Source organism: Salmo trutta, chromosome 2, assembly GCF_901001165.1.
Source record: "Salmo trutta chromosome 2, fSalTru1.1, whole genome shotgun sequence".
NCBI classification, from domain to species: Eukaryota; Metazoa; Chordata; class Actinopteri; order Salmoniformes; family Salmonidae; genus Salmo; species Salmo trutta.
The window spans coordinates 58,284,577-58,310,666 of NC_042958.1; the positions used below are offsets into that span (position 1 = coordinate 58,284,577).

General features: G+C 43.2%; 2 protein-coding genes across 5 annotated transcripts in view; one reads left to right on the forward strand and one right to left on the reverse strand.

The window, feature by feature from the left end:
- The window catches only part of tbx21 (T-box transcription factor 21), a 16,813-nt gene extending 4,377 nt beyond the window's left edge, over positions 1 to 12,436 (forward strand). Inside the window, exons 2-6 of the mRNA XM_029707568.1 lie at positions 7,408 to 7,562; positions 8,358 to 8,479; positions 8,620 to 8,778; positions 10,257 to 10,318; positions 10,678 to 12,436. Of these exons, the coding sequence (XP_029563428.1) occupies positions 7,408 to 7,562; positions 8,358 to 8,479; positions 8,620 to 8,778; positions 10,257 to 10,318; positions 10,678 to 11,470 (1,291 nt within the window). The 3' untranslated portion in view covers positions 11,471 to 12,436. The remainder of the gene's footprint in view (positions 1 to 7,407; positions 7,563 to 8,357; positions 8,480 to 8,619; positions 8,779 to 10,256; positions 10,319 to 10,677) is intronic.
- Positions 12,437 to 14,693: 2,257 nt separating this feature from the next.
- LOC115158517 (oxysterol-binding protein-related protein 7) lies at positions 14,694 to 25,631 on the reverse strand. Of its 4 annotated transcripts, none has more exons than XM_029707605.1 (20): positions 25,246 to 25,631; positions 22,646 to 22,886; positions 22,265 to 22,402; positions 22,092 to 22,145; positions 21,890 to 22,003; positions 21,530 to 21,691; positions 21,273 to 21,426; positions 20,516 to 20,637; positions 20,120 to 20,209; positions 18,756 to 18,927; positions 18,569 to 18,660; positions 18,255 to 18,414; positions 17,881 to 18,164; positions 17,463 to 17,600; positions 17,306 to 17,369; positions 17,054 to 17,132; positions 16,681 to 16,976; positions 16,366 to 16,492; positions 16,048 to 16,170; positions 14,694 to 15,859 (listed from the first exon to the last, which is right to left on the reverse strand). In XM_029707605.1, exons 2-20 carry the CDS (start codon positions 22,784 to 22,786, stop codon positions 15,751 to 15,753), a joined length of 2,619 nt encoding a protein of 872 aa, XP_029563465.1. In that variant the 5' UTR covers positions 22,787 to 22,886; positions 25,246 to 25,631; the 3' UTR covers positions 14,694 to 15,750. The 4 variants fall into 4 exon arrangements, with proteins under 4 accessions (XP_029563465.1, XP_029563448.1, XP_029563458.1 ...); XM_029707588.1 differs by having other exon boundaries at positions 20,111 to 20,209; XM_029707598.1 differs by having other exon boundaries at positions 22,637 to 22,886.
- Between the last annotated feature and the right edge of the window lie 459 nt (positions 25,632 to 26,090).

The window sequence follows — 26,090 nt, forward strand, 5'->3', positions numbered from 1 at the left end:
TGTTATAACTGTTTATTACCCATGTATAAACTATCTATAAACTAATAATGAACATGTCTGAAGAAGAGTATGAGGGTGAAGGATGAAGTAGAGTTTGTTTGTTGATTGGTTTTAAGCGTCTTTGGTACTATAAAAGTACTATATAAATACATTGTTTGTATTATCATTTTTACAGCTCCAGTACATAGAGTAGTAGTATGCTGGCTTTTGAAACTGTAGTGGAAAGTGTCAGATGGCTGCTTTATTTACTGTAGCTGTCAAGAGGTGTCCCTGAAAACTGGCATTGAATACAAATGCACATTAGCGTTTGTAGAGATAGCAATTAGGGGTTGTAAACGTCAAGCGCAACCTAGTCTGTGTCTGGGTAATGCATCTACTGAACAAAATTATAAATGCAACATGCAACAATTTCAAAGATTTTACTGAGTTACAGTTCATAGAAGGAAATCAGTCAATTTAAATCAATTCATTAGGCCCTTATCTATGGATTTCACATGACTGGGCATAGGCCCACCCCTTAGGAGCCAGGACACCCACTGGGGAACCAGGCCCAGCCAATCAGAATTAGTTTTTCCGGACAAAAGGGATTTATTACAAATACTCCTCAGCACCCCGTACTGCCAAATTCTCTAAAACAACGTTAGAGGCGGCTCTTGGTAGAGAAATTAGCATACAATTCTCTGGCAACAGCTCTGTTGGACATTCCTACAGTCAGCATGCCAACTGCACACTCCCTCAAAAAAGTTGTGTTTTGTGGCATTGTGTGACAAAACTGCACATTTTAGAGTGGCCTTTTATTGTCCCCAGCACAAAGTGCATCTGTGTAATGATCATGCTGTTTAATCAGCTTCTTGATATGGATGGATTATCTTGGCAAAGGAGAAATGCCCCCTCCCCTCTCTCTCTCTCTAGTGAAGCAGAAGTAGGACTATTTCAAGGTTTTGGTGTCTTAGGCTTTTTAAATGACTTGTCACATCCTGTACAGCTGTTGGTGAGTGCATACATAAAGGATGCAATGTCTTGCAGAAACCTCTAATGCAGACTCTTCAGAAAGAACTAACCCAAGTACTTCCTGTACGCTCTGATGTTTAGGTTCTTCACGGATGTGGAGAATATGGAGCATGTACAGTATGGTGGCGTCCACTCATAGAAACCGTCCCTCTAGGCACATACGTCAGTTCAACATTTACTTTTGATTTACATTTGGTTGAGTTGTCAACTAACGTGAATTCAACGTGAAATCAACAAAACAAATCCCCATGTCATTTGATTTAGGTTAAAAGTGAAAAAAATACAAAATGCCCTTATGTTGATGACGTTTTGCAAATCCAATCAGTTTTCCACGTTGATTCAACATCATCACATAGACATTTACGGTTGAAATGACATGGCACCAACATTGGTTCAACCAGTTTTTGCCCAGTGGGTTTGATTTGAGGTTCACGCTTTCAGCAATAATGTGTTTGTATATATTCAGTATATTTGAATTACTGTGCAGCCAATATCTGAAGTCTACTGTTTTACTGATTCATCCAATGCAAACAGTATACTGTATCATCAATCATATCTTCAATGTGTATCAAATAACATCATCTGACTATATATTCCTGAGCTGCAATCGTTGCACCTGTACTGTTTTCTGTGTACAGAGAGGTTATCTATACTGCACATTGATACAGTGGACAGAGAATAGATGTCTATAAATAGTGTGAAACTCTGCTTGTGTCCAGCAGCAGCTGTAGACTGGCATGTTTTCATCATAGTTGATCAAGTGTACTTGTGTGGTGACACAAACTGGACCTGAACTCCTGTCCTGTTGAATCAGTGGGTGCGCTCAAGCATCAAAGTCTTCTCCCCGGTGAATATCCAGTCACTTTCCAGCTTCTGCTTCACATCCCCAGGACAACCCCTCCTTTTTCTCTCTCCTTCTTTCTCTCTCTTTCCCTCTACCCCGTTTTTCCTTTACTGTATGCTCTCCCTTCCTCTCTACTCCATTTCAACGACAATACCATTTTTGTCATTGACATTTTATTTTTTAACTTCACCCACATTTTAAATGAGCGGCAGTCTGGCAAGTACTACAGGTACAGCAATGACTACATTTGACGTAAATACGAGGATTTACTCAGAATGGACACTGCCTTTGCCACCACAGGCCCTGTCATACCAGACAGGTTTCGCCTACAGTCCTAGACACTGGTGTAGGAGTCACTGGACATGGAATCATGGCACGGCTAGACCATTCTGTCATTGTCCCATCTCAGTCAGCCTCTCTGACATTCAGCCACTGCCAGAGAAGTTTCCAGATCTCAGCCTGCACTATCAATAACAAAAACCCCTGAACCTCCTCCACGTCTGTGGCACCGTTGTTGGTTTCCCCTCGACAAGTTCTGATTTCTGATAAAAGGCCTCAGTTTAAATAAGTCTGATAATATAAGTGAAGGAAAATGTCAACTTTCAGTGTTGTTTTCTGTTCATCTCATGGCTCAGGGGTAGTGCGGTACTACTCATGACTCAAACAGCCTGCCACCAGTTTCTGTTTTCACTTATATTAAATGCCCAATGCAGCTGTTTTTTAAAATTCAATATCAAATCATTTCTGGGTAACAATTAAGTGCCTTACTGTAATAGATTTCCATTAAGAAAACAACTATTTCTAAAGTATGAATTTAGCTAGGACTGTCTGAGAGTGGTCTGAGTGGGGAGGGGAAAACTGAAAATTAGCTGTCATTGGCAGAGAGGTTTGCAACTCTCTCTATAAATCAATTGACCCGAAAGCCAAAACTCCCGCCCATGCAAATCTGCTGATTAGAAGGACCTGTATAGATTGTATTTTCAACCAGCAACTATCAGGAAATAATACTGATAAAGCATGTTCACACTTTTACAATGTTAGTTTCATCAGCTGTTGTACAATATAATACAAAACACAGGAAAAACAGAATTTTGACTGCACTGGGCCTTTAAACACAGACATGGATGGAGAAACCTATCACCTGTTATTTGTTAGCAGCTAAGGAGCTGCCATAATACTTTGATTTCACCAAGAATTGTGATTGATTGTTGCACTGGGCTGCCCATGATGCACATAGCCAGACTGTTATCCAACAGTGTAGGGGTTTACTGTGGACGGAAAATATAGCATCACCTAATTCGATTTTGTACAAAGGGTATATGATGTGTGTACGGTCTCGTGAGTTTTGTCAATGAAATCAGTTGGCACATTATCTCCTTGTAACGGTTGTCGTGAGAGAGAGTAGACCAAGGTGCAGCGGAGTTAGTGTTCATCATTGAATATTTAATAAAGCAAGAACTATACAAACAAAACAAGAAAACCGACAGCCAAACAGTCCTGTCAGGTGCAAAACACTAACAGAAACAATTACCCACAAAACCCAAAGGAAAAACATGCTCCTTATGTGTGACTCCCAATCAGCAACAACGAGCTTCAGCTGTGCCTGATTGGGAGCCACACGGCCCAAAACAAAGAAATACAAAAACATAGAGAAAGGAACATAGAACGCCCACCCAATGTAACACCCTGGCCTAACCAAAATAAAGAACAAAAAAACCCTCTATGGCCAGGGCGTTACACTCCTACGGATACAGTATATGACAGCCGCTTCCATCTTGTCACAGAAGCATGCAGAACAAACACAAACAAAACATATTCCATAACAGTTGCTAGGTTTTCATCACAGATTTTCATGTGAATATTCTCAAATCCGCATAAATAAAATATGCTGATTTCCCCACCAGTGGTTTCCACCAAACTGACTTGTTAAAGATGAAAATCAGTACGTGATGACGTAGTGTACACAACATTTACATTTTCGCTTATGTTTTCATGTACCGAATAAAAATCGAATGTTCAATGTGTTTTGCTTGCATTTTCAACTCTACACAAACTGTTGCGTTAAATAGCAAATATGCCTACTAACAGCTTGCAGATAGAGTGCGGGTAGTCTAGTCTAGCAGTAGTTTAGCAGATAGAGTGCGGGTAGTCTAGTCTAGCAGTAGTTTAGCAGATAGAGTGCGGGTAGTCTAGTCTGGCAGTAGTCTAGCAGATAGAGTGCGGGTAGTCTAGTCTGGCAGTAGTCTAGCAGATAGAGTGCGGGTAGTCTAGTCTAGCAGTAGTTTAGCAGATAGAGTGCGGGTAGGCTGTGCGGGTAGTCTAGTCTAGCAGTAGTTTAGCAGATAGAGTGCGGGTAGGCTGTGCGGGTAGTCTAGTCTAGCAGTAGTTTAGCAGATAGAGTGCGGGTAGTCTAGTCTAGCAGTAGTTTAGCAGATAGAGTGCGGGTAGTCTAGTCTGGCAGTAGTCTAGCAGATAGAGTGCGGGTAGTCTAGTCTGGCAGTAGTCTAGCAGATAGAGTGCGGGTAGTCTAGTCTAGCAGTAGTTTAGCAGATAGAGTGCGGGTAGGCTGTGCGGGTAGTCTAGTCTAGCAGTAGTTTAGCAGATAGAGTGCGGGTAGTCTAGTCTAGCAGTAGTTTAGCAGATAGAGTGCGGGTAGGCTGTGCGGGTAGTCTAGTCTAGCAGTAGTTTAGCAGGTAGAGTGCGGGTAGTCTAGTCTAGCAGTAGTTTAGCAGATAGAGTGCGGGTAGTCTAGTCTAGCAGTAGTTTAGCAGATAGAGTGCGGGTAGTCTAGTCTAGCAATAGTCTAGCAGATAGAGTGCGGGTAGTCTAGTCTAGCAGTAGTTTAGCAGATAGAGTGCGGGTAGTCTAGTCTAGCAGTAGTCTAGCAGATAGAGTGCGGGTAGGCTGTGCGGGTAGTCTAGTCTAGCAGTAGTCTAGCAGATAGAGTGCGGGTAGTCTAGTCTAGCAGTAGTTTAGCAGATAGAGTGCGGGTAGGCTGTGCGGGTAGTCAAGTCTAGCAGTAGTCTAGCAGATAGAGTGCGGGTAGTCTAGTCTAGCAGTAGTCTAGCAGATAGAGTGTGGGTAGTCTAGTCTAGCAGTAGTCTAGCAGATAGAGTGCGGGTAGATTGTGCGGGTAGGCTGTGCAGGTAGGCTGTGCGGGTAGTCTGGTCTACATGATGAGATTGTTATGGATAAGAACGAGAATATTTTTATTTGTCAATTGGCAGTCAAGCATCGATCATCATTTCACCAGAATAAGACCCTGGATATTTATTGGAAAGGAGCATCAAGATCACTGTGCACTTTCACCACCCTGTGAAGTTCATCATCATTTATTTCATCTGATGCCTAGTAAACTGCATGGTTTCCCGAGTCGTAGTGGGAGGACCACACACCATATCATCACGTGACTCCAAGTTTACTTCCATTTGATGGTTGTTATATCAATATCCACCGCCATTTCTCGAATAACCATGTCGAACCTAAAAATGATCTGTTGGCTTTTACATTTTTTATCAGAGCCGTGGTGATTTATTTGTGTACAGTGTGACTTTACTCGCATAAAAACTGTGGATGGAAACATGGTCATTGAAGAGGGAACTCTGTTTGGTATCAGCAGAGTACAGGTTGACTTGACGAAATGACTGTGGCACTGAAATCTGTGAGATACACACAATACACACACACATATACACATACACCCCCCAATGGTGTAGGTGTTACCCTCCAGAGTGAATGCCCTCTGTCCACACACACACACACACACACACACACACACACACACACACACACACACACACACACACACACACACACACACACACACACACACACACACACACACACACACAGTTTCCCCCCAAAACAAATATCTCTTTATACACCTCACTTGTTTTACACTGCTTAATGCTGAAACAGCTTGAGGGTCGAGTAGACGGAATTTAAATGAGCTGAATTTATAGGCTCACACCAAGTGGAAAAGGTAATACCCCTTCTATCATACCGAGGCAGACAGTACTGTCAATGTAAGAGGCAGAGCATCTCTCTCCCTCAATCTCTGCTATAGTATTGTAGCATTAAATACTTTACCATGGTTTAATGAGACCAACATTTAACCCTCTGAAAAATAAGCACCTGCAGTATTAATTATTAATTTTGTAGCGAAATTGCATTATTATTCTCGCCATAGTTTCTTTTATTTGGATAGGGACACAGTACAAACACATTGACACACTGAGCAAACAATTATCAGGTTGCTATGGTGTTTCTAGCTCATGCTACTTTTCAAAACCTGTCTCCAAATGGACTGCAATGGATAATAGTCATTTCCTGAGTTGGCTGGTTGGTGGCGATGAGAGTGTATTCTGTAAAGGAAGTGTCTTTTTAGCACAGCTTCTAGAACTTAGAACCGCCGCAAATGAATGGGCAAAGCCTTATCTGATCAGGTATCTATCCGTCACTGAAGCACACTATCTCAACGAATGTATTGTATTGGCAGCGCTGCAGCCTCAGGTACTACGGAGTGTAAAAACAACGGACCAAATGTCAAGTGTGCCACGATGATTTAGCGCCACAAACAGCAGCAACCTGCAGTATCATAATGAAGGCATATACAGCCTAGTGTAAACTGATATGTGTATATATAGTATATATGCCAGGGCGCCTGAGGGCGAGGGGTTATATAATGTATTCGGGAGAATCCACTCCAGCAGAAAGCAATCCTGTGGTTGTGTTGTGTACGTGCTCCCGTACATGCACGTGTATGCTCACTGTGTGTGTGTGTGTGTGTGTGTGTGTGTGTGTGTGTGTGTGTGTGTGTGTGTGTGTGTGTGTGTGTGTGTGTGTGTGTGTGTGTGTGTGTGTGTGTGTGTACTGTACAATACAATATGTATGTGTGTGTGTGCTTTCCCTGTGTTTGGTCGAACTTTAGCCAGCAATCCCCTACTTTATTGCCTGGGGACAGGCTGACCTCCCCGTTACCTCCACGGACCCGGTGCTCAAAATCTGTTCACCAAAGTAAAGCTCCAGCAATCAGACACTGCTTTCTGGTCCATCTTTTATTAACAGTCGTATTAAATATTAACCTCCAGAACACTCATATCCCCCCCCTCTCTGCCCCTCAGCCCTCTAACGAAAGAAACACACACTACACCTTCGAAAATGTACACCCAGAAGTCCCCTCTTTAGCTTGCTCGCTGTTGTTCTGACAAAGATGCCTTGTGATTGCCTCCGATTGCAGTACAATGTGTAGCTAAAAGTAGATTTTGACATTGTGATGGTAGTGTTGTAAAGCTGTCAAGTCAGGAAATGTTAATTGCATTCATATATTTTTACTTAAATTGTGTGTATATATCCACATAGGAATAATGGTAGTAAAGCAATAACACCACTCATAATACGGTTTTTATAAAGAGCAATACCGCATCATTTTGTGTTACTTAAATTCAATCTGTCTCTATAAGAAAACACTACAGTTTCAGTGTATTTTAACCAACTATATCTACCTCTTCTCTCATCTTATGATGACATTTTTATCCTCTCTTCTACTCTAGGAGGATGTTCCCCTTCCTGAGTTTCAACATCAGCGTTCTGGACCCGTCAGCCCACTACAATGTGTATGTGGACGTGGTCCTATCCGACCAGCACCACTGGAGGTACCAGGGAGGCAAGTGGGTCCAGTGTGGCAAAGCAGAGGGTAACATGCCAGGTATGATTACCTAGCGGTTAAGAACGTTTGGGCCAACGCTGGACCAGTAACCCGAAAGGTCGCTGGTTCAAATCCCTGAGCAGACTAGGTGAAAAATCTGCCCTTGAGCAAGGCACTTAACCCTATTTGCTATTGTAAGTCGCTTTGGATAAGAGCATCTGCTAAATGACTTAAATGTTAAAATATAGTAAGTATATATTGCCACACCGCACTCTATGTCATTCATACTGCTCCAATCAATGACATACAATGGTACAATGAGTGAATCCAAAGGAGGATCCCTCCAGAGTAGCATTGAGAGTTAGAGTATCAACGTGACCATAGCATTTATAACCATGCTTATCGATTGAATGGAACATGGATTCAGTCTTTTCCTCAGTGGCTAATCATCCCTCCCACTACTCTATTCGTTTCAGTTTACCCAGTATGAGTGAAATCACCAAGAGACTCAACCTAAGGCAGCTACATTGTTTTGTGAACGATGACAATTTCAACCCGCCATACAGCACTGCAGTCATTGAAATAGGTCAACCTGTGTCATACACTAACATGTATTGTGGCTGTGTGGCTCCTGACTAATTACAGTTTAGTGGTAGCCGTGGTAACATTGTTGTGGTAGCTATGATTCTTTAGTAACAGGTTAGTAGGCCGTTTTGCAAATGTGACCTGGAGCTGTGATTGTTTACTATGGCATTTGCTTGTAAACGATTTGTGCAGCATTAATGTAAGCCTATGTAGACTTATAAAGGGCTTCAGGAAAGCTTCATTAACGTTGTTGCTAACTCTACCCCATAGGGAACAGGAGGTATATGCACCCAGACTCCCCCAACACAGGGGCTCACTGGATGAGGCAGGAGGTGTCCTTTGGCAAGCTCAAGCTCACCAACAACAAGGGCAGCGCCAACAACGTGGGGCAGGTAACAGATATACCTCAGACACTCATTTAAAGATGTCATAAAATCCAAATGAGATTTTCCATTGGTGGTACTTTCCATCGTTTTTCTCATGGTCGTTAATGCCCTTCTAGGACTAACTCTCCAGTGCTGTTCCCTCTTAGATGATCGTTCTGCAGTCGCTTCATAAGTACCAGCCACGGCTGCACATCATCGAAGTGAAGGAGGATGGTTCTGAGGACCTCTTCCTCACCGCCAAGGCCCAGACCTTCGTCTTCCCAGAGACCCAATTCATAGCCGTCACAGCCTATCAGAACGCAGACGTGAGTCACCTCGCCTGACCTCAACAGCTCATTTGAATAGCCCTTTTCCTTAGCATAACATAGACCAGGGGTCACCAACCGGTCGATCGACTTGTCGATCTCCAAGGCATTTCTAGTCGATCGCCAAACGTTTTTGTAAAGAAAAAACTACGATCAAGACTTTTTTTATTATTATTCTCGGGTTGTTGGTGGGAGGTGCAGCCAATTCAGCTGCCCTGCACGCCAGGTAGGCAAACTGTTGCCATTTCATGTGTCTGAAGGTACAAACTCTGCCTTCCCGGTGGGCCTGGAGAGGAAATCAAGTGCACTATGCCTCCGCTGGCCAATCAGATTGCTCAGATGACCTAGTCTGCAGTAACGTAGCAGGCATAAAAGAAAGCTATGGCAAAATTGATACTGTGAGATTTCAAAACATTTAAAACCATGACTAGAGAGAGACTGTCAACGAATACAGCAAAGAGCTGCTGTTTATATGAGTGAGTTCATGTTTCAGTTCTTACTCCGCACTGTCAACACTTTGTTTTCAACACTTTTATCACCCATAAAATGTGCGTTCTTCCTATTTCCACTCAGGGAACAAATAAGCAGTGCAGCAGTAATGAATGAGTAGGAAAGTGTATCGATAGGCTTGCATTGTTGTTGTTATTATTAGCGGCTTGGGTCTTTTTTAATATCAAGGAATATTTCTCTGTTCATAGGAGTAACAACATGAATTTGTGCAATCAGCTGGAAGACGGTGTCCCTTTTTGGTCAGTGTCAGTGGAGGAAATGGAGAGCAGAGGGATGTTGAGAAGCGGACACTCAGTCTGCTGCTCTCTCCCTCAGCTGAGACTGACCAGCTGATGCAGGCACCATCAGCCCAGTAAAATAAAAAGCTAATTATTTAAACGTATGTTCACTCAGCTGTGCCTCAAGTAGTACAACAATGAATCTATTACCGGTGTGATCATATAGTCTACCTCAAATGTTGAAATATATATATTTTTTAAATGTCCCGAACAACAATGCATTGGCAGGTAAATTCAAGCAAAGCCAGTATGCGGTGATAATGTATTGGGCCTATAGCTTACTGCACAAACCTCACTGCTACAGTACTGTTTTTAATTGGTTTATGTTGCATAGGCATGCAACAGAGCAGTAGATTTCGGCATGTATTTTGACTCAGAAAGTGATCTTTACTCAGAAAAGGGTGGTGACCACTGCCATAGACGTTTATAACGTAATTAGGAGTAGAAGTGTACTCACACTGAAGTGCCAAACAAGAAGACTTTCCCACGATAAGAAAATAAACTGTGTGTAACCCTCATTAGTAATTTCATGCAGTTAGTGATCTCTCTCTCCCCCTCTCTCTCTCCCCCTCTCTCTCTCCCCCTCTCTTTTTCCTATGCGTCTAAGCTCTCACGCTCTCTCTCCTCAATGATCTGTCTGTCCTATCCTTGCCCCCTCTCCCATCCTGTCTCCTGCTATTTCTTACACAGATCACCCAGCTGAAAATAGACCATAACCCCTTTGCTAAAGGTTTCCGGGACAATTATGACGCGTGAGTATGCCAGAAAATAATCTAATGAATAAAGAGAAAAATGAAACCCCTCAAAAACAACTGTGGTGTTGAATGAGAACGTTTGACAGTGTAAACCAGCTCTATGTCTGTACAAGCGGACGCTGAGGCACAGTGCTCACACACGTACTCAGTCCTACCATATCAACACTGGATATCTCCAACTAATAAATATACAATTGCTAACCCTAATAGGCCGATGTATTTCTATCTCACAAAGATGTGTTGATATGAGGAGGTGTGAAAGGCCTGCTAGATGGTTAAGAGACATTTGATGTGACACATGTTTTGCCAGGAAGTAACACGTCTTCTTCCCCATTCCTCCCCGTTCCCCTGCCTAGGCTGTACGCACCGCCTGACTCGGACCGCGTCACCCCCTCTCCCACCGAGGGCCAGCAGCTTTTGGCAGGTACCTGCTATACCCAGGGGTACCTGATGGACCAGTACATGAACCCCCTGCCCCAGAACCGCTTCTACAGCCGGGAGCACATGGCAGCCATGGGCCATCAGACCAAAGACCCCTCAGCCAGCCCCCACAGCCGCTGGTACCTCTCCCCCCAGCAAAGTGTCACCTCCAACCGGCTGGACTTCAACTCCTATGAGGGTGACTTCTCCAGCAACAGCTTCTACAAGCCCTTCCCCCTGCAGACGTCGGCCCACCACACGCTGGGCTATTATGAGGACAGCCCGTTCGCCACGGCCAGCGTATCCGTCTCAGGAGCCTCCTCGGCAGCCTGGAGCACCGGCCGGCCCTCCCCTCAGTACCTCAACCATCCCTGTCCCAGTAAAGTCGGCCCCAGTCTAGGCTGGTTCAGGCCTGTGTCCTCTACCTCTCCAGGTCACCCCAGGCTCCACCCCCCGTCCCTCCTGGAGCCGCTCCGCCCCCCACCATTGCTGCAGGACAAGCCCAAGGAGGCGGGGGTGGGGGGAGAGGACCCCTGGCTGGAACCCCCCTCGGTCAAATCGGTGGACTCGGCTGACTCCGGCCTGTTTGAGGGCGGGGCAGAGGGCAAGAAGCGGCGAGTGTCACCCTACGCTTCCAGCACGGAGAACTCGCCGCCCACCCGCAGCGTGGAGGTCTGTGAAAAGGACTGCGGTAGTGATGCCGGCTACTACGGCTTTTATTCCCACTGAAGCCACTCACCCACCACGTAAATACCCTCTCCTAGTGTCCCCCTCCTGTCCTCTTTGTGCTTTGGTATCTCCGTCATGGCCGTGTCTCTCTGCCTGTCCCATGAAGTCATGTAATGGTGCTGGACTGAAGCTCCATTGGCCACAGAACGCCAACATCACAGATGGGCCAGGTAAATGGCACCTCAGCCATTTTGACACATACAGACAGACTGGACCTCTCGACAGCCCGAAAGGGAGGCTACTCTAAGGTTGTGTTTTGGTTACGTGTTTGAGGACAAGGACCTCCTAAGGTCAGACAGGAACACTTTGAACATGACTGTTAATGTGTGCGAGGGCCAAAGTGCAAAGGTGATTTAACTGGGTCCACAGACACTGCCCTAGAAACATGCAGACACACAGACCTGTGACTTAAGTCTTTTTAACGTTTGGGGATGCAAAAATAAGATGTCTGCACACCTGCTGACAGACCCCTGCAGGGACTGTCCAGTCTTCCCCCATCACACTCACACACAGACACACACACACACACACACACACACACACACTATTCTCCAACTCTACTTTTAGTATATGCTCACGGTCACATGACCCAATGTACTGAGACGCAGACACGACTGGTTGTATGTTAATAACAAAACGGAATCGTTTCTGTCTAATCCTCTGTCTGAGGAGTTTGGAACTCCCCCTTGTGACAGCAGTGAAGAACTGCAGGCTTATGGCGAGCGCGCAGGCGAGAGCAGAGGCCAGCGTCAGGTGTTAGAGGTGAGGGGAGCTTAGCAAGCACATGACCTGAAGGGTCAAGGCTAATCAGCATCAAGGCTGACGGGCCAGTCTTCCTGTGAGCTACTATCGCCTACAGCAGGTCTGTCATTTTGAACAACTCAGCCTTAGCAGCCAATCCAAAGACTCACAACACAATGGAAATCAGCATATCTCACAGACAATCTGAGACAACTACAAAAGCGCTTAATTAAAACGTGAGCCAGTCAGACAACACACACTGGAAATCATTACCAGCAGGGTATATGTTTTTTACTCCCCCCCCCCCCCCCCCACACACACACACAATAACCGAAGTGGATTTAACAGGCGACATTAGTAAGTGATCATTAAAATCCAGACGGAAAATATTTACACAAGAAGCAACCTAATGTCACACAGTCAAACTCTCATTTCATTTAGTAAGTTCACCATTCTGCCATTCTCACTGTTAAACAACGCACAGTGTTTTTGTACACTTAGTGTATATGGCTAAGAGAGAGCCAAACTGACAGAGTACATGTATCCTATGTATTGTCCTTCCTGGGCTTAGTTAGTGTGACCCAACAGACCGTGTGTCCACCCCCCAGATTTTAGGTTCATCATGTCGTTACAAAGACACAGCTTCCTGGCAAGGTGACGAAGATCTATAGAGAGAGGAGAGAGCGATAGAGAGAGGGAGTCTCCAGTCTGAGCCAATCAGAGCCCTGGCTTTCACAAGGACAACTTTGGGGGTGACAGGCAGCCACTCACTCAAAGGACCCTGGGATACTGGTGGTCTAAAACCACATATTTCTGGGTGTTGTGTGCTCTAGTTGCGAGGCCATAAGAAATGACAGGAATGTAATCAAGGCAAGACCTCATTATTTATCGCACTTATGATTACAGTATATCGTACACAGAGTACAGTCAGAAGACACATGATATAATTATGATATAATCACACTTATTAAGTGACAGGCCAGCCATGAAAACATGACTCACAAACACAGTCACTCACTCACACTGGAAGGTGACCAAAACAAATCCACTTTTGAGTTTTTTTTAAAAGACAATGGGTCTGTGTGTCTACAGTCAGCCCTGCTGGCAATGATTGAATATACTTAATGTAATATATAAAAAAAAAAAAAAGTTTTTTAACCTACTTACATATACTGGATGTTAATTTTAACCTCCTCAAGGTGTTTTTATATTATTAATTCATTAATTGTACAGATGCCAACTTTCAAAGGGAAATTCTGCCATTTTGTGTCAGGCTAAACTGCCTTTCTACAAACAAACAGAGAAGCTGGTTTTCCTATTGGAAGGCGGTAGAAATCAGTGATTCTCTGACATAAAACTGGAGCAACAGGATGAGGAAGACAATCAGATCTGTGGTATTGCAGAACTCTGTAAATGAAATATGTTCGCGAACAGAAAGACACCTTCCCTAAACGGAGCTTAGCATAATGTGACTTTGCTGTGACACCATCATAATGCAATAATGCCACAGCACAGAAAAGGTCATTGGACTGACTTCATGTGCTACAAAAGGGGAAAGGGAATCATCTGGAATTTAAAAAGTCTAGCTATAGATGTTTTCTTATGTAGAGTTGATCTTATGCTGGACACTGTATAGAAATATATTGCTAACATGAGTCTCTTCCTGAAAAGTTTATTTTTACCCTTAAGCAGTTTAAATGAATGAAAAAGGGACTTCGTTATTACAGTTGTTAAGAGGTGGACAATTTGTTATTTAAGTGCAATTAAAATGAGATGTGAATTAACTTTTTATTTATAAGGTGTTCAATATTGCAAGAGCAAATGAAAAACATTGATTTGATCAAATGCTTGGAAAATGTGCAGAAATTTTGACTCTATCTTCTTGCGTTACATGATTTTGTATGTGACGCTGCCTGGCACTGAACCTGCATTAACATGACTGCTAGTGAGTTGAGAGAAATAGATCATTCTGTCTGTATGTGGTGTAAACTCCTCAGGACTGCCTCCTAGTGTACTACTCCTTACAATAAACAAAACTAACTCCTGCCAATAGAAATATTCTATAAACAATCCATAACCCATGATTCTTTGCCATCCTTTTAGAATTAAGTTGTGAATGGGAAATGTAGTCCAGTCTTGATGACTTAAAAAGCTCAAAGAGAATAAGGATGGGGTAGACTTGAAAGGTCAAATTCTCCATCCAACAGTTGGATAGTGAAGCATGTTCGTTTGTGTTTAATGTGGACTGTTTGTCTCCGGGATAGGGCACCTTGCCTTCTGTCTGTGAAATGGCCTGTCCTTAAATTATTGTAAAGTTGTATAAATCATTGATTAACTCAATCGGTCCGAGAAGGCTGTAAAGGATGAATAGACTGATGATCCAGGAATGCAGTAGAGAAATGCAAAATATTGTACTAAATTAAGATTTTTAAATAGTCTTCGCTTTATTCTAATGTAATAAAGACTCGAATAGCAGAAAACATTGAAGGAAAAAAAGTGATTAATTTATTAAAAAGGTGGCTTACTTGTCTTTTACTCATGAATTAACATTTCATAATCACAACTGTTTAAATTGAATCTCAAAACAATGTAAAAAAATTAAATAAAAAAAGACAACCTCAAGATTAGAAACAGAATAATACCCACATACCCATTGTACATTAGACATGTTAATATTAAGTCTAGCTTGACAATAATTTAATTATACTCAATCATAAAATATACTTTATTAATGCAGACTCATTATGCAATCAGTTGCCTTGGTAACCCCTTTCAAGAGCAATATCTTAATTACAAGTAATAGCATTATTGTTCACTAAAAATCAAATAAAAAATACAACACTTACATTATAAAAAGTAACTTATGTGCACCCTAAAATGACAGACTGTTATAGGTTACATTCCCATGTCAAATTGTTTGACTTACTTAAACACTCAGGTAGGAGAAAGGAATGTTTGAACACACTAATGCCACTGAAATAAATATGATTCAACAATAATTCATAATGGGCTTAATCCTAACTTAGGATCCACAAATCATGCATAGATGACTTAGAGAGACGTGTGAATTGAGTGATGATGCAAAAAGATTGAGTTAGGAGTCAGCCCAGAGAGTATTAAATACACATTTTTCTACCTTTACAATATCTGAAAATTAGTCCACAGTAAATGTCTTGACCTGAGCAAATGAACCTCACACTTCCAGCCCTCTAGACAGAAAATACATCTTGACAGGATAACAAATGTACACAAATGGGGAATGACCATAAATACATTGCAGTGGACTAAATACGAGTATGAGAGAAAAGTCTCTTTATCCTTCCCAGGTAGCGGAGCAGGTGACGCTACACATTCTGGGAACTATTTTCAACTTGACGTTTCAGTGGATCCAAGTAGTTTCCAGACTTTCCCCAGAGGTTTCCCATGAAGCAGCCAGGGAGGGAGTGCAAATCATATGGCAATGATGGAAGGTGGGGTCTCAGGACAGTTCATCGATGCCTTCACCAATTCCACCAAATGGCCCCAGTCTGTCTGTTTATTCACCATAGTTCCAGGTTGTTTGTGTTAGCAAAGCCTGGGTCCTCTCTGACTTTCCAATAGGTTCCATTGGAGAGCCACACATCCCTCCCAGCGGAATCCATGGCTTTCCTAAAGATGGAAAACGATTCAAATACAGAAAGCATACCTAGTATTAAACCAGTGGTCCTATGTGATCTTAATGTATATCACAATTGAAGTTTGGTACATTTTAGACTACAAAAAAAGATTTGGGGGTATTATCCTAGATATAAGATGACACACAAGAGTACCACTGAAGACAAAGTAAAGGGACTTACTTAAAGAATCGTGGCGTGTGCTCCCGTCCTTTCTTAACCAGTTGTTTCCTCCGCTCCCTCTGCATGGCTTCCACTTCTTCTTTAAACTTGTCACAGTCATCCACCCTCCCGTCCTCCAGCATCCTGAGGAAAATAAAATAACAAAAATCATCAAAACACACCAATTCATCATATCTACGAGAAAGGCCCAGACTTTTTCCTGGTCGTGTCACCTAAAATAGGAAAACGTCATGGCCCTGTTAATATAAAAAATATATATTTGTAAAATGGTGGTTTTCCATTTCCTAATCAAGCCCGACCCATGGCGGCACCACTCACCTCTGGTCAGGACGAAGGCGTGAGTCTGTGGGAGGCAGAAGAGGCTTCAGGCCTGGGGTGAGCTCGTTCAGCTCTAGTGTGAAGCTGGAGAAGCCGTAGTACAGGTAGTAGTCCTTGGGCTGGGAATCTGTACAGTGAAATAGACCACGGAGGTCAGCTACAGCTAATGTAACCACAGCCTCAAACCACAATGTCTTTAGATAGCATATCGCTAACCAGTAAAAAAAAACTTTAGGGTTTGGAGGCTTTTGATACAAGAGTTCTCAGTTTTGAACTTTTCACAGACTGTTTTCCTTGGGTGGGTGGGATACTCACTTGGCTTCCAGATACACTGTGGAGTGGGCAAGGTGTCACAGAAGATGCCCTCATGCCACAGCCCCCCAAACCGGTGGATAACACTTCCAGTCTGGTCGAGCACGGTGCCCTGCACTTCATTCTTGTTGGTGTCCGACCCCCAATAGCGGGACTTAACGAAAGTGATCTTACAGGTGCACGCGTTGCTGTTGAGGTTACGGATGATGACCTCCCCATAGTGCTCCAGGTAGCGCTGCTGGCTCAGGACATTATGGATGCAGGTCACCACTTTGTTCCACTCATAGTGGTCCCCAAACCTAAAAGAGTGATGTTCATTTTTAACAGTTTGAGGGAGCAGATAGTAAACAAATGGCCACCAGCAGCAGACTCTCACCTTGGGAGAGTGACATTCACCATCCCTGTTGGCATGATCTCCAGTGACTTTCCCCAGAACTTATTCTTCCACCGCTGGTCTGTTTAGGTGACACAAATATGTTGTGCTTCATGAGAAAAACATGAATGATCAAAGTTTCGGATAGTATAGTTTCAAAATGTTTAGAAATGGTTCAAAACAATTGTCAAGACACTTGCTAACACTAGCCGACTAGAATCAAGGTTTTGCTCAGTTATAGTCAGTAAAGCTCACCCTGCCAGAAGGAGAAGGAATCGGAGTCCGCGTGACATGCAGAGATGGGGGGGTGGTGGCAGACCTGATGAAAGACAAGAATGGTTTAGTCTGAATACAACAGAACTAGTCTGACCTGGTCTGCTGAGGAATGTTAGAGAAGATTCAGTCCTCCTACCTGCTCACTGATGTAGCGGAAGCCCTTGTCCTCTCTCAAACATTCATAGGTCTCCCCCAGGAGTGGGTTGAAGGGCTTGTAGCGGTTGCGGTAGTGAGCTGTAGCATAGCCAGAGATGGCAAAGGCACCTATGTAGACCTGCACAAGACGAGAGAAACACCTTCAGTCTTCTAATCTAACATACTGCGAATCACTAGCATAGCTGTCGTTACGTGGTTTCATTTCAACCGTGAGGCTCTGTACATACTGTATTCTAGAATATACCTTTGACACAACGGAAACTTTTTATCATAGTTTAGTGATGTGTCCAGATGCTGCTAACTTGAGCACTTTTCCATTCAGTGTCTTTAAGGTGGCTCTTAAAAAGTCTTACATCCTTTGAGTTACAAAATTTGAAAAGACATTTAAGAATCCTCACCATCCTCTGGTAGGGGTCTTGTGTGTTGTTGGCGGTGTCCAGCAGCTCGGAGTACTCCAGCTCCTCACACAGTCTTTGCATCAGGTTGATGGGCTCGTTGAGAGCAGCAGGCATGGAGACACGGGACAGGTCCTTGCCTATGTTGTTATAGAGGATCTGCATCAGGCCCACCTGGGCGTTGTCCGGGCAGTGGGCGGCCAGGGTGGTACGTCGGCCCGTGTTTTTGGGCACGACACAGTTGGGAGTCTTAGAGATGCTGGCACGGTACTCACGAGTGGCTGAAGCTGTGGGGGAGAGAGAGAGAGATCGGTTTCAATAAATTGAAAAAACAGCTAATTGCTAACTGGTTACAGAGCGTGTGTATGTGTGTTCACCATGTCCTTCCTCAGGTTCAGAGTTGCTGGTTGTCCCTTCACTCAGACCAGACTCAGACTCAGAGAAGCTCCCATTCAGGACACCGTCACTCGCGTCAAAATACTCAGCTGCAGAGTCTGTCACCGATGGCGTGCGACGGGACTCGTTCCCGGATACAGTCTAAAGAGAGGAAGAGTGACGAACAATAAAAACCATGAGAAAGACAGCCAAGAAGACAGAGTCGGTGAGGAAAAGCACCCATAGGCACTCGCACACAAATAAACACACACATTTCGTAAACCAAGCCTGTCTCCATGAAGGCATATACCCTCACCTCAGCCAGTGTGGTTGATTGGTGGTAGGTGTCCTGCAGTCTCTGACGCTCCTGGGCCAAGGCATCATGCACAGACTTGAGGGACGCGTGTACTGACGGGGACAGGAAAATAAAGAAATTCACATTTAGCATTAGTACTAATGAACGCACCCAACATGTGTGAGTCCATGTGTGTTTTGACTCTGACCTCTTTGGGACACGCTACAGATGTCCTGCTGGATCTTCATGCCTTCTGGGGAGGCGTTGGTGGGAGGGGACAGCTGGGAGTAGACATAGTCAGGGACGGCGGGGACATAGTCTTGAAGGGAGGGGACAGACGCACCCAGTTGGGACGAGCTGTTTAGGTGACTAGAGGACAGCTACAAAATGGAGGAACGATGGAGAATGAACAAGTAGAACAAACTGAACAACCATTTTCTATTTGTCTGAGAATGATTTGCCAGTCACTGATTCCCCACATTAGTGAGATGTCAAATATGTTTGTATGTAGAAGGAAAATGAATAAGAACTGTGTACAAGCCATGCAATATAGATACTATGGAAGATTAAAAGCTATCGTTTAATTTTTTATTTCATGAAGAATTAACCCATTTTTCACCCCAATTTTGTTATTACGATCTTGTCTCGTCGCTGCAACTCTCTAACGGGCTCAGGAGAGCTGAAGATTGAGTCGTGTGTCCTCCAAAATATAACCCGCCAAGCCACACTTCTTAACACCCGCTCGCTTAACCCGGAAGCCAGCTGCACCAACGTATCAGAGGAAACACCGTTCAACTGGCAACCGAAGACAGCCTGCAGGGGCCCGGCCCCCCCCGACCAAACCCTCCCCTAACCCGGACGACACTGGGCCGATTGTGCGCCCCCCTATGGGACTCCCAGTCACGGCCAGTAATGACACAGCTTTGGCTTTGAACCCCTTAGACCACTGTGCCCCTCTGGAGGCCCGCTAGTGTTCAATTCTACTGTAGGAGCATGTATGTCCTACAAGGAATTACCCAAAGTCTTATTTCTCAAACACATACATATATATAACAGCTACAACTTCCATTCAATCTGATAGCAGTCTGTAATTGTAAAAGGTTGGTTTGCTCAGTCTCTGAATCTAAATCTGATTTGACCTTACTTTCCATTGTAAAAAATTGTTTACCCCTTTGTCTGTGTGACTGTCTAGACAACATGGAAGAGATCAATTAGGACTAGCTAGGTGTTCCTTGCTTTGGCAGTCTGCCTTGTTTCCTGGTGTTGACTCACCAATTTAGTAATCCCACGAAAAGGTTTTGGATTAAAAGGAAGTCTAAAAGTTATCAGATGATTGGGTTAGCGAATACTCAAAACCAACACATTATACTCTTTACAGGTTGGCTAGTGGTACACAATCAACTTTTGGAATTTTAGTATTAAAAAAATATGTGAAAATTAGTGCCAAATCAACGGGGAAATGCACTGGAACAAATATCCATGAGTCAAAACTAAAAAAGTCAGTCTAAATCACCTACACATTTAATCTAAGAACCACAGGTAAAAAAAGAAAATGTTACAAACCTGTCTTACCATTCCAAGGGCCTCTACCCTTGACATTGTGCGCGAGTGACCCCATATCTTGCAAGACCTGGACTTCTTGGGTTTTTCAAGAGAGAGATTCTTGGTGGAATTGGAAAAAAAACAGACTCAACTTAAAACAGACACGAGCCATTTATCTCATTACATTACTTAATTCAAGCATGTCTCACACCCTTGTCCTGCAACTCACTGGTATTCCTAGTTCACTTGCCCCTAGGAAAAGTCACCCCTTACCCCTAGGAAAATGTGTAGACCTGAAACAACTGGATAAGCGCTGATATTTGATCCTAGCCTATGCGATGGCTGGGGTGGAACCATTACCACATTGCTAAACCTATACTAGGAAGGGTTGGTTTGGAGCTGGGCCGTAGTGTTGCTTCATCTCACCTGCATGCTGATGATGCGCTGCAGCTCGCCATCGGTGAAGGCCTGCTGGCCCCCCTCCAGTAACTGCAGCCTCCGGACCAGCCGGTTCAGCTCAGACAGTTCCAACTGACAACGGTTCAGCTCTGAAGAAAAATTTAAAAAACAGAGACTGTTAGGGCAGATCCCAGAACAGTTCTACTGGGGAGTTAAGACCTAGAGCGAAACATTCGTAGATCTCATCAAATCAAATTTTATTGGTCACATACACATGGTTAGCAGATGTTATTGCGAGTGTAGCGAAATGCTTGTACTTCTAGCTCCGACCGTGCAGTAATATCTAACAAGTATTCTAACAATTTCACAACAACTACATTATATACGCAAGTGTAAAGGAATGAATAAGAATATGTACATATAAATATATGGATGAGCGATGGCCGAACGGCATAGGCAAGATGCAGTAGATGGTATAGAGTACAGTATATACATATGTAAACATTATATAAAGTGGCATTGTTTAAAGTGACTAGCGATACATTTATTACATCCAATTTTTTATTATTAAAGTGGCTAGAGATTTTAGTTAGTATGTTGGCAGCAGCCACTCAATGCTAGTGATGGCTGTTTAACAGTCTGATGGCCTTGAGATAACCATGGTTGTCCATGAAGCACCATTCATGACAATTAGAAGCTAGACTATTTACGTGAATGCAACAAAAAAAGAAACGTTTGGCAGCCCTAAAGCATTTTGGGTTTACTTTGTATACGAGTGCAGTACCTTGAGCACAGCTGTCTGGGTCATGAGTCTGTTGTAACCAGGCTGACACCTTCCCATTCACCCCCGGGTTGACCGAGGGAAACTCGGACGGTGCTGGTGCAGCCATCTCGCCCACATAAGAGTCTGTAGTGTTATGGTAGTGTTGGTAGGAAGACTGGTATACAGACGAGAGAGGGAGACAGACAGACACTGACGAGTCAATACAAGACTATAAACCACTAACAGAGACTGGACCTCTACAGAGTGAGAGGACTCACCACGTCCTGCATGCCGTTCCTCTGTGCTAGTCCAGGCACACTGGTGCCCTGGGACAAGGCCTGGAAGAAGCCATTGTGCACTTGAGCAGCCTCGTTCTTCTTGAACATGCGATGGGCACTCAGCTTGGCCACCCAGATGTAGAACAAGTCATGACTATTGGCCTAGGAGAGGAAAGAACAGGAAGAGTGGCGCCAAGTTCATTTGTATTACTACAGGCCTCTAAAACTAATCCCAAAAACATAATCCAACTGTTCTCCAATTCAACCTTGGACAACACTGAACTTTGTTTAGTAAGTTATTGAATTATAATTTATGTAGTGAAGTTGGCCAACAAGCTAAAGTAAGTGAACGGGACATACCTTCATATGATATAGAATATCTCCTGCATCCAAATCGATACGATTGGATTTCTTGTTGATAGACATGACTGCAAGGCCAACATCTAATGAACCATGAAGCTTTCCCCTTGTGATCTTTAAAATAAAAAGTGCTTTCCATTATATTATTAATGCCGAGTTTATCATTTAACTAAAATACATAATATAGTGAATGTACACTTACATCTTGTTGGGTTTTGGAATATCGTAAGATCCCCATTTCCAACACAAAGTACCTCTGAAAGTACGATCAAAAACACATGAATTAAACTAATTTCTAATTAAACTCATGTGAACTAATTTCCAAAATAGTGACCAAACACACTGGTGGATTGGATGAATGGGCAGTTTGCTAACCTTGTGCCAGCCTTTCAGGGGCCATTTTCTCCTCTTGAGGAGGTATCCTTCACAGATGCCTGGGATGGTCAGGTCCTGGGAGTTGTCACCTGACATTTCCACCTGAAGGTCATCCATCACCTCCCAGTCTTTAATGTTCTGAGGGTGAACAAACACATCAGCATCCATCGGGAGACATTGTTGTTATTTGTGGGATGTTAACACGCAGTTTGATGTTTTGTTTGGATATTTGATATTTAAAACAGGTGCAGAATGGGTTTAAAACTCCTTACCTATGTACAGAACATAATTTTTGGTTGTGCTTATTGTTAACTGAATGTGTTGATGTTGATTCTTTGTCAGTGTGACTCTCTCTTGGTGGAAGAGACATACCGTACTCACCCGAGAGTGACGGGAGGAGGCGGTGCTACTGCTCCGAGAGTGGGTGGGCTTGTTCAACGTGGGAGGGGTCTTCTCCAGGCCACTCATCAGCGATTGGCTGCGGTTGAGCTTGGACCCGTAAGGATTTTGAAATGAATCCATTTTGAAATGATAACGTCAGGCTTCCCTCCCTTGTGTTATTGGTAGATTTTTCAATAAGACTGTTCCACTACAAACTCCCAGTCATCTCAGAAGTATGGGTCTGAAAAAGAAAGTAAACACATGAAAGAATACAAATATAGATGGCTACTCCTTGCAAACATGTTGTTTCCTCCTGTCAACTTGTATAAACTGCTGTTGAATGAGGCGGTGCAAAGTTTTGTAACTTCCTTTGAATAAGTTGCATATTCTAAATTATTAAACATGTCAATTGTTAGCTGCATTTATGTGAATAAGGGTCTGAAGAGACTCTGGACAAACTTTGGTTGACAAATCTCTTGTCTGAGGTCATTGTATGAAGATATGAGGCCTGTATTCATAACTTCTGGGCAGGTGTTATTTCAAAAAGACTAAAAGCACATCTAGCTCTTGGCAAAGGTTTGCACGGGGGCTTGTGAAAGAACCCAAGATCCCTCTCACCCTTCCCCAACAGGTATTTGTGATACTGAGCCATTTAATATCAATGTCAGATTTTCCATCCAGTGTTATTAACCTATTTTTCCATTTCAATGTAAAGGAAGAAACATGACATCAGAGGCCATTACCTGTAGGGTGATAGATAGGTTTGTTCTCACTCCAACAGGCTGGGAATCTGAGGAGAAGATTACTAACCTCCCTTCTAATTGGCTTAACCTTTTTTAGCAAGACCTCTCCTGAACATGCAGTAATGAGATCACAAGGCAGAGAACACTGAAGCTCTGGCGGTGACAACAAAAAAGGTTTGAGGCCTGGGTATGGGAGTGCTAGGCCTATGCAAAAGTTACATCTGCAGCCATTGAAAACACAATAGACAATGTGTATGACTTGAATACAATATAGGTTCCAACAGGGGCGCAACTTCGGTTTTAGAAGTGGAGGAGACATTTTATTTGATTTATTTTTTAATCCATTAGGAAAAGACTCCAAACAGTCTACCCGCCCAGAGGTGTCAACATGTTCCTAAAGCACACCGTTGGCTCGTTTTGTATTGGCATTCCAATGATACAACTGGGGAGGAGAAAAATGACATTTCAGAATGTTAAAGTTGCACCCCTGGGTTCCAAGACAAGTGTTTTGAGCTCATGAATGTATCCATGTGCACCCATGCAGGCTTGGTATTAAATAAGGGCTGATGGTTGAGGACAGAGGTAGAGAGGGAAGCCTCTCTGACCTCCGTCAGGGAAGCGTGTGGCAGAAACAGGATAATAGGATTTGCTGCTAACCAAGCTTCAAGCTTGCTTACTCAACGCAGAAAAATACTGAATTATCTAGTCGCCAATTACAGTGCAAACCCTCCACATCATGCTCTGTATATGGGCCTGCTTGGCATGTTGAAGTGGGCAATCAATCCATTGAATTATGAACGCTATGTGGATATGTTGAATGGTAGGTTATGTTGATGTTTAGGCCTTAGTCCTCTACCTTTGCTGTGGCAGTCAAGGCAGGTTATTCTGGGCAACATTGCTAGTGTGACCAAATGTAATCTTATATTACGTTTAAGGGTAAGCACTACTGACAACTAACTGAATCAATGAAGGATTTATGTCTGCCAAAAGAGGCCAGACTGCAGTCATTGCATCAAATGGGAAATGGTGTCATCTTTCTACTCAACATTGCTCCAAATTCTCTGAAGTTTCCCTGATGAGATTCTGTGGGCAGTGCACAGAGGAGGTTGTTCCTAAAAGTAGGAGGTTTGGCAACCCTGCCTCCAACTGATAAGTATAATGCTACTGAAGAAATGAGAAGTCTGTATATTACAGGGCTCACCATACAATATGATTTTCCAGCACAACAAGAATATGAGGTGACTGACGCATATACAGTGTGCACGAGTAAACCACAGACAGGTTGTTAGTCATAAAACTGCAGGTGAGTAAACTTGCTATGTGGTTACATACAACAAACTGCTCGTTATTCTCAAGAAAGCACAATGCAAAAAGGCATAACCTTGGGCCCCATCACAATGGTTAAATTGGGGCAAGGAGGCTCTTATCGAAAGCCCATTATGAAATGACTGTGCCCCACAAATTGACTCATGTCCTGAACTAAACAAACCATTTGAGCATAACACATGTTCATTTGGGAATTACCTTCAACTAGCATCTATTTCATTAAAAAAAAAAAAAAAATTATAAACATTTAGACATAGGGCCTAGTCCAATGAATTATGTGCTTAAGAAAGTGTCAAAAACAAACATGTATTCTATAATAGCTTAATCTACAATGATCTGATATTGCATTATTTGTCCATTAGCAACATTTTGAAAAAGGTAAACCCAATAAATAATGGAGTTTGTTTTGGTTATGTGGTTGAAGTGGACATGTTGAAATTGCATCCATATCCTTGGAAATTCCCCGTTCCTAAAAAGTCATCTCATCAACTACACATTCATCAAACGCAAATATTCACTCTGCGAGCTTACCTGAAGTTCATGTGTGACCACTCTCATCGCGGTAATATTTTTTTTTAAATGTCCAACAAACCTCGTGATTTCCCATTTGTTTGACAAATCACACAGCTTTAACAGATTGCAGTACCACGTCTTTCTCAACACACGTGCGGAAAAACAAGACACGCCGTCAAAAAAGTATTGTAGAAACTGCCAATGTCTGCTTCGCTGTGCCCGCGTAATGAGTAAAACGCAGCACCCAAATCCACGGATAGCTGTGCCACTGCGCAATGTGGCCAGGGCATTATCCGCATTAGCCTAAGGAATTACATGTGCTCATGGGATGTTTGTTGCTAGACTTGTAGGCCCGACAACTGATGGTGCACCTAGGCCTGTCTGTCGCTATATCGCCATTGGATAACTGCATGTTTACAATGCATTTAAATAAAGTCTCGTCAACGTTCTTCTGCCACATAGAATACACATGATCCAATGTTTTGACATCATGAGAAGATCTATAGTTAAATCAAACAAATAAATGACACACACACTTGATTCATACACAACCCTGTGGGTTAGTAGTAATAATAATATTGTAGGGCTTGCCCTGTGACATACTGATATTGAATTGAGATGAATATGGTGGTTTCCCTCCCACAAACTCAGAATAGCAGCTGTAATAGACTAACTGACCCAGATTAACATGTGGTAATCCCCAGATTAGCATTTATCAGGATCTCCAAGACCACTTGTTTAATTTTGGCTCGTATGCTTCTCATAACTATTGGAGCACGCATGACTATTGGCACTGACTTTTACAAATGTCTACCCACATATTCATATATTCAAAAAGGATCAACGCAGAGGACTACCTCAGC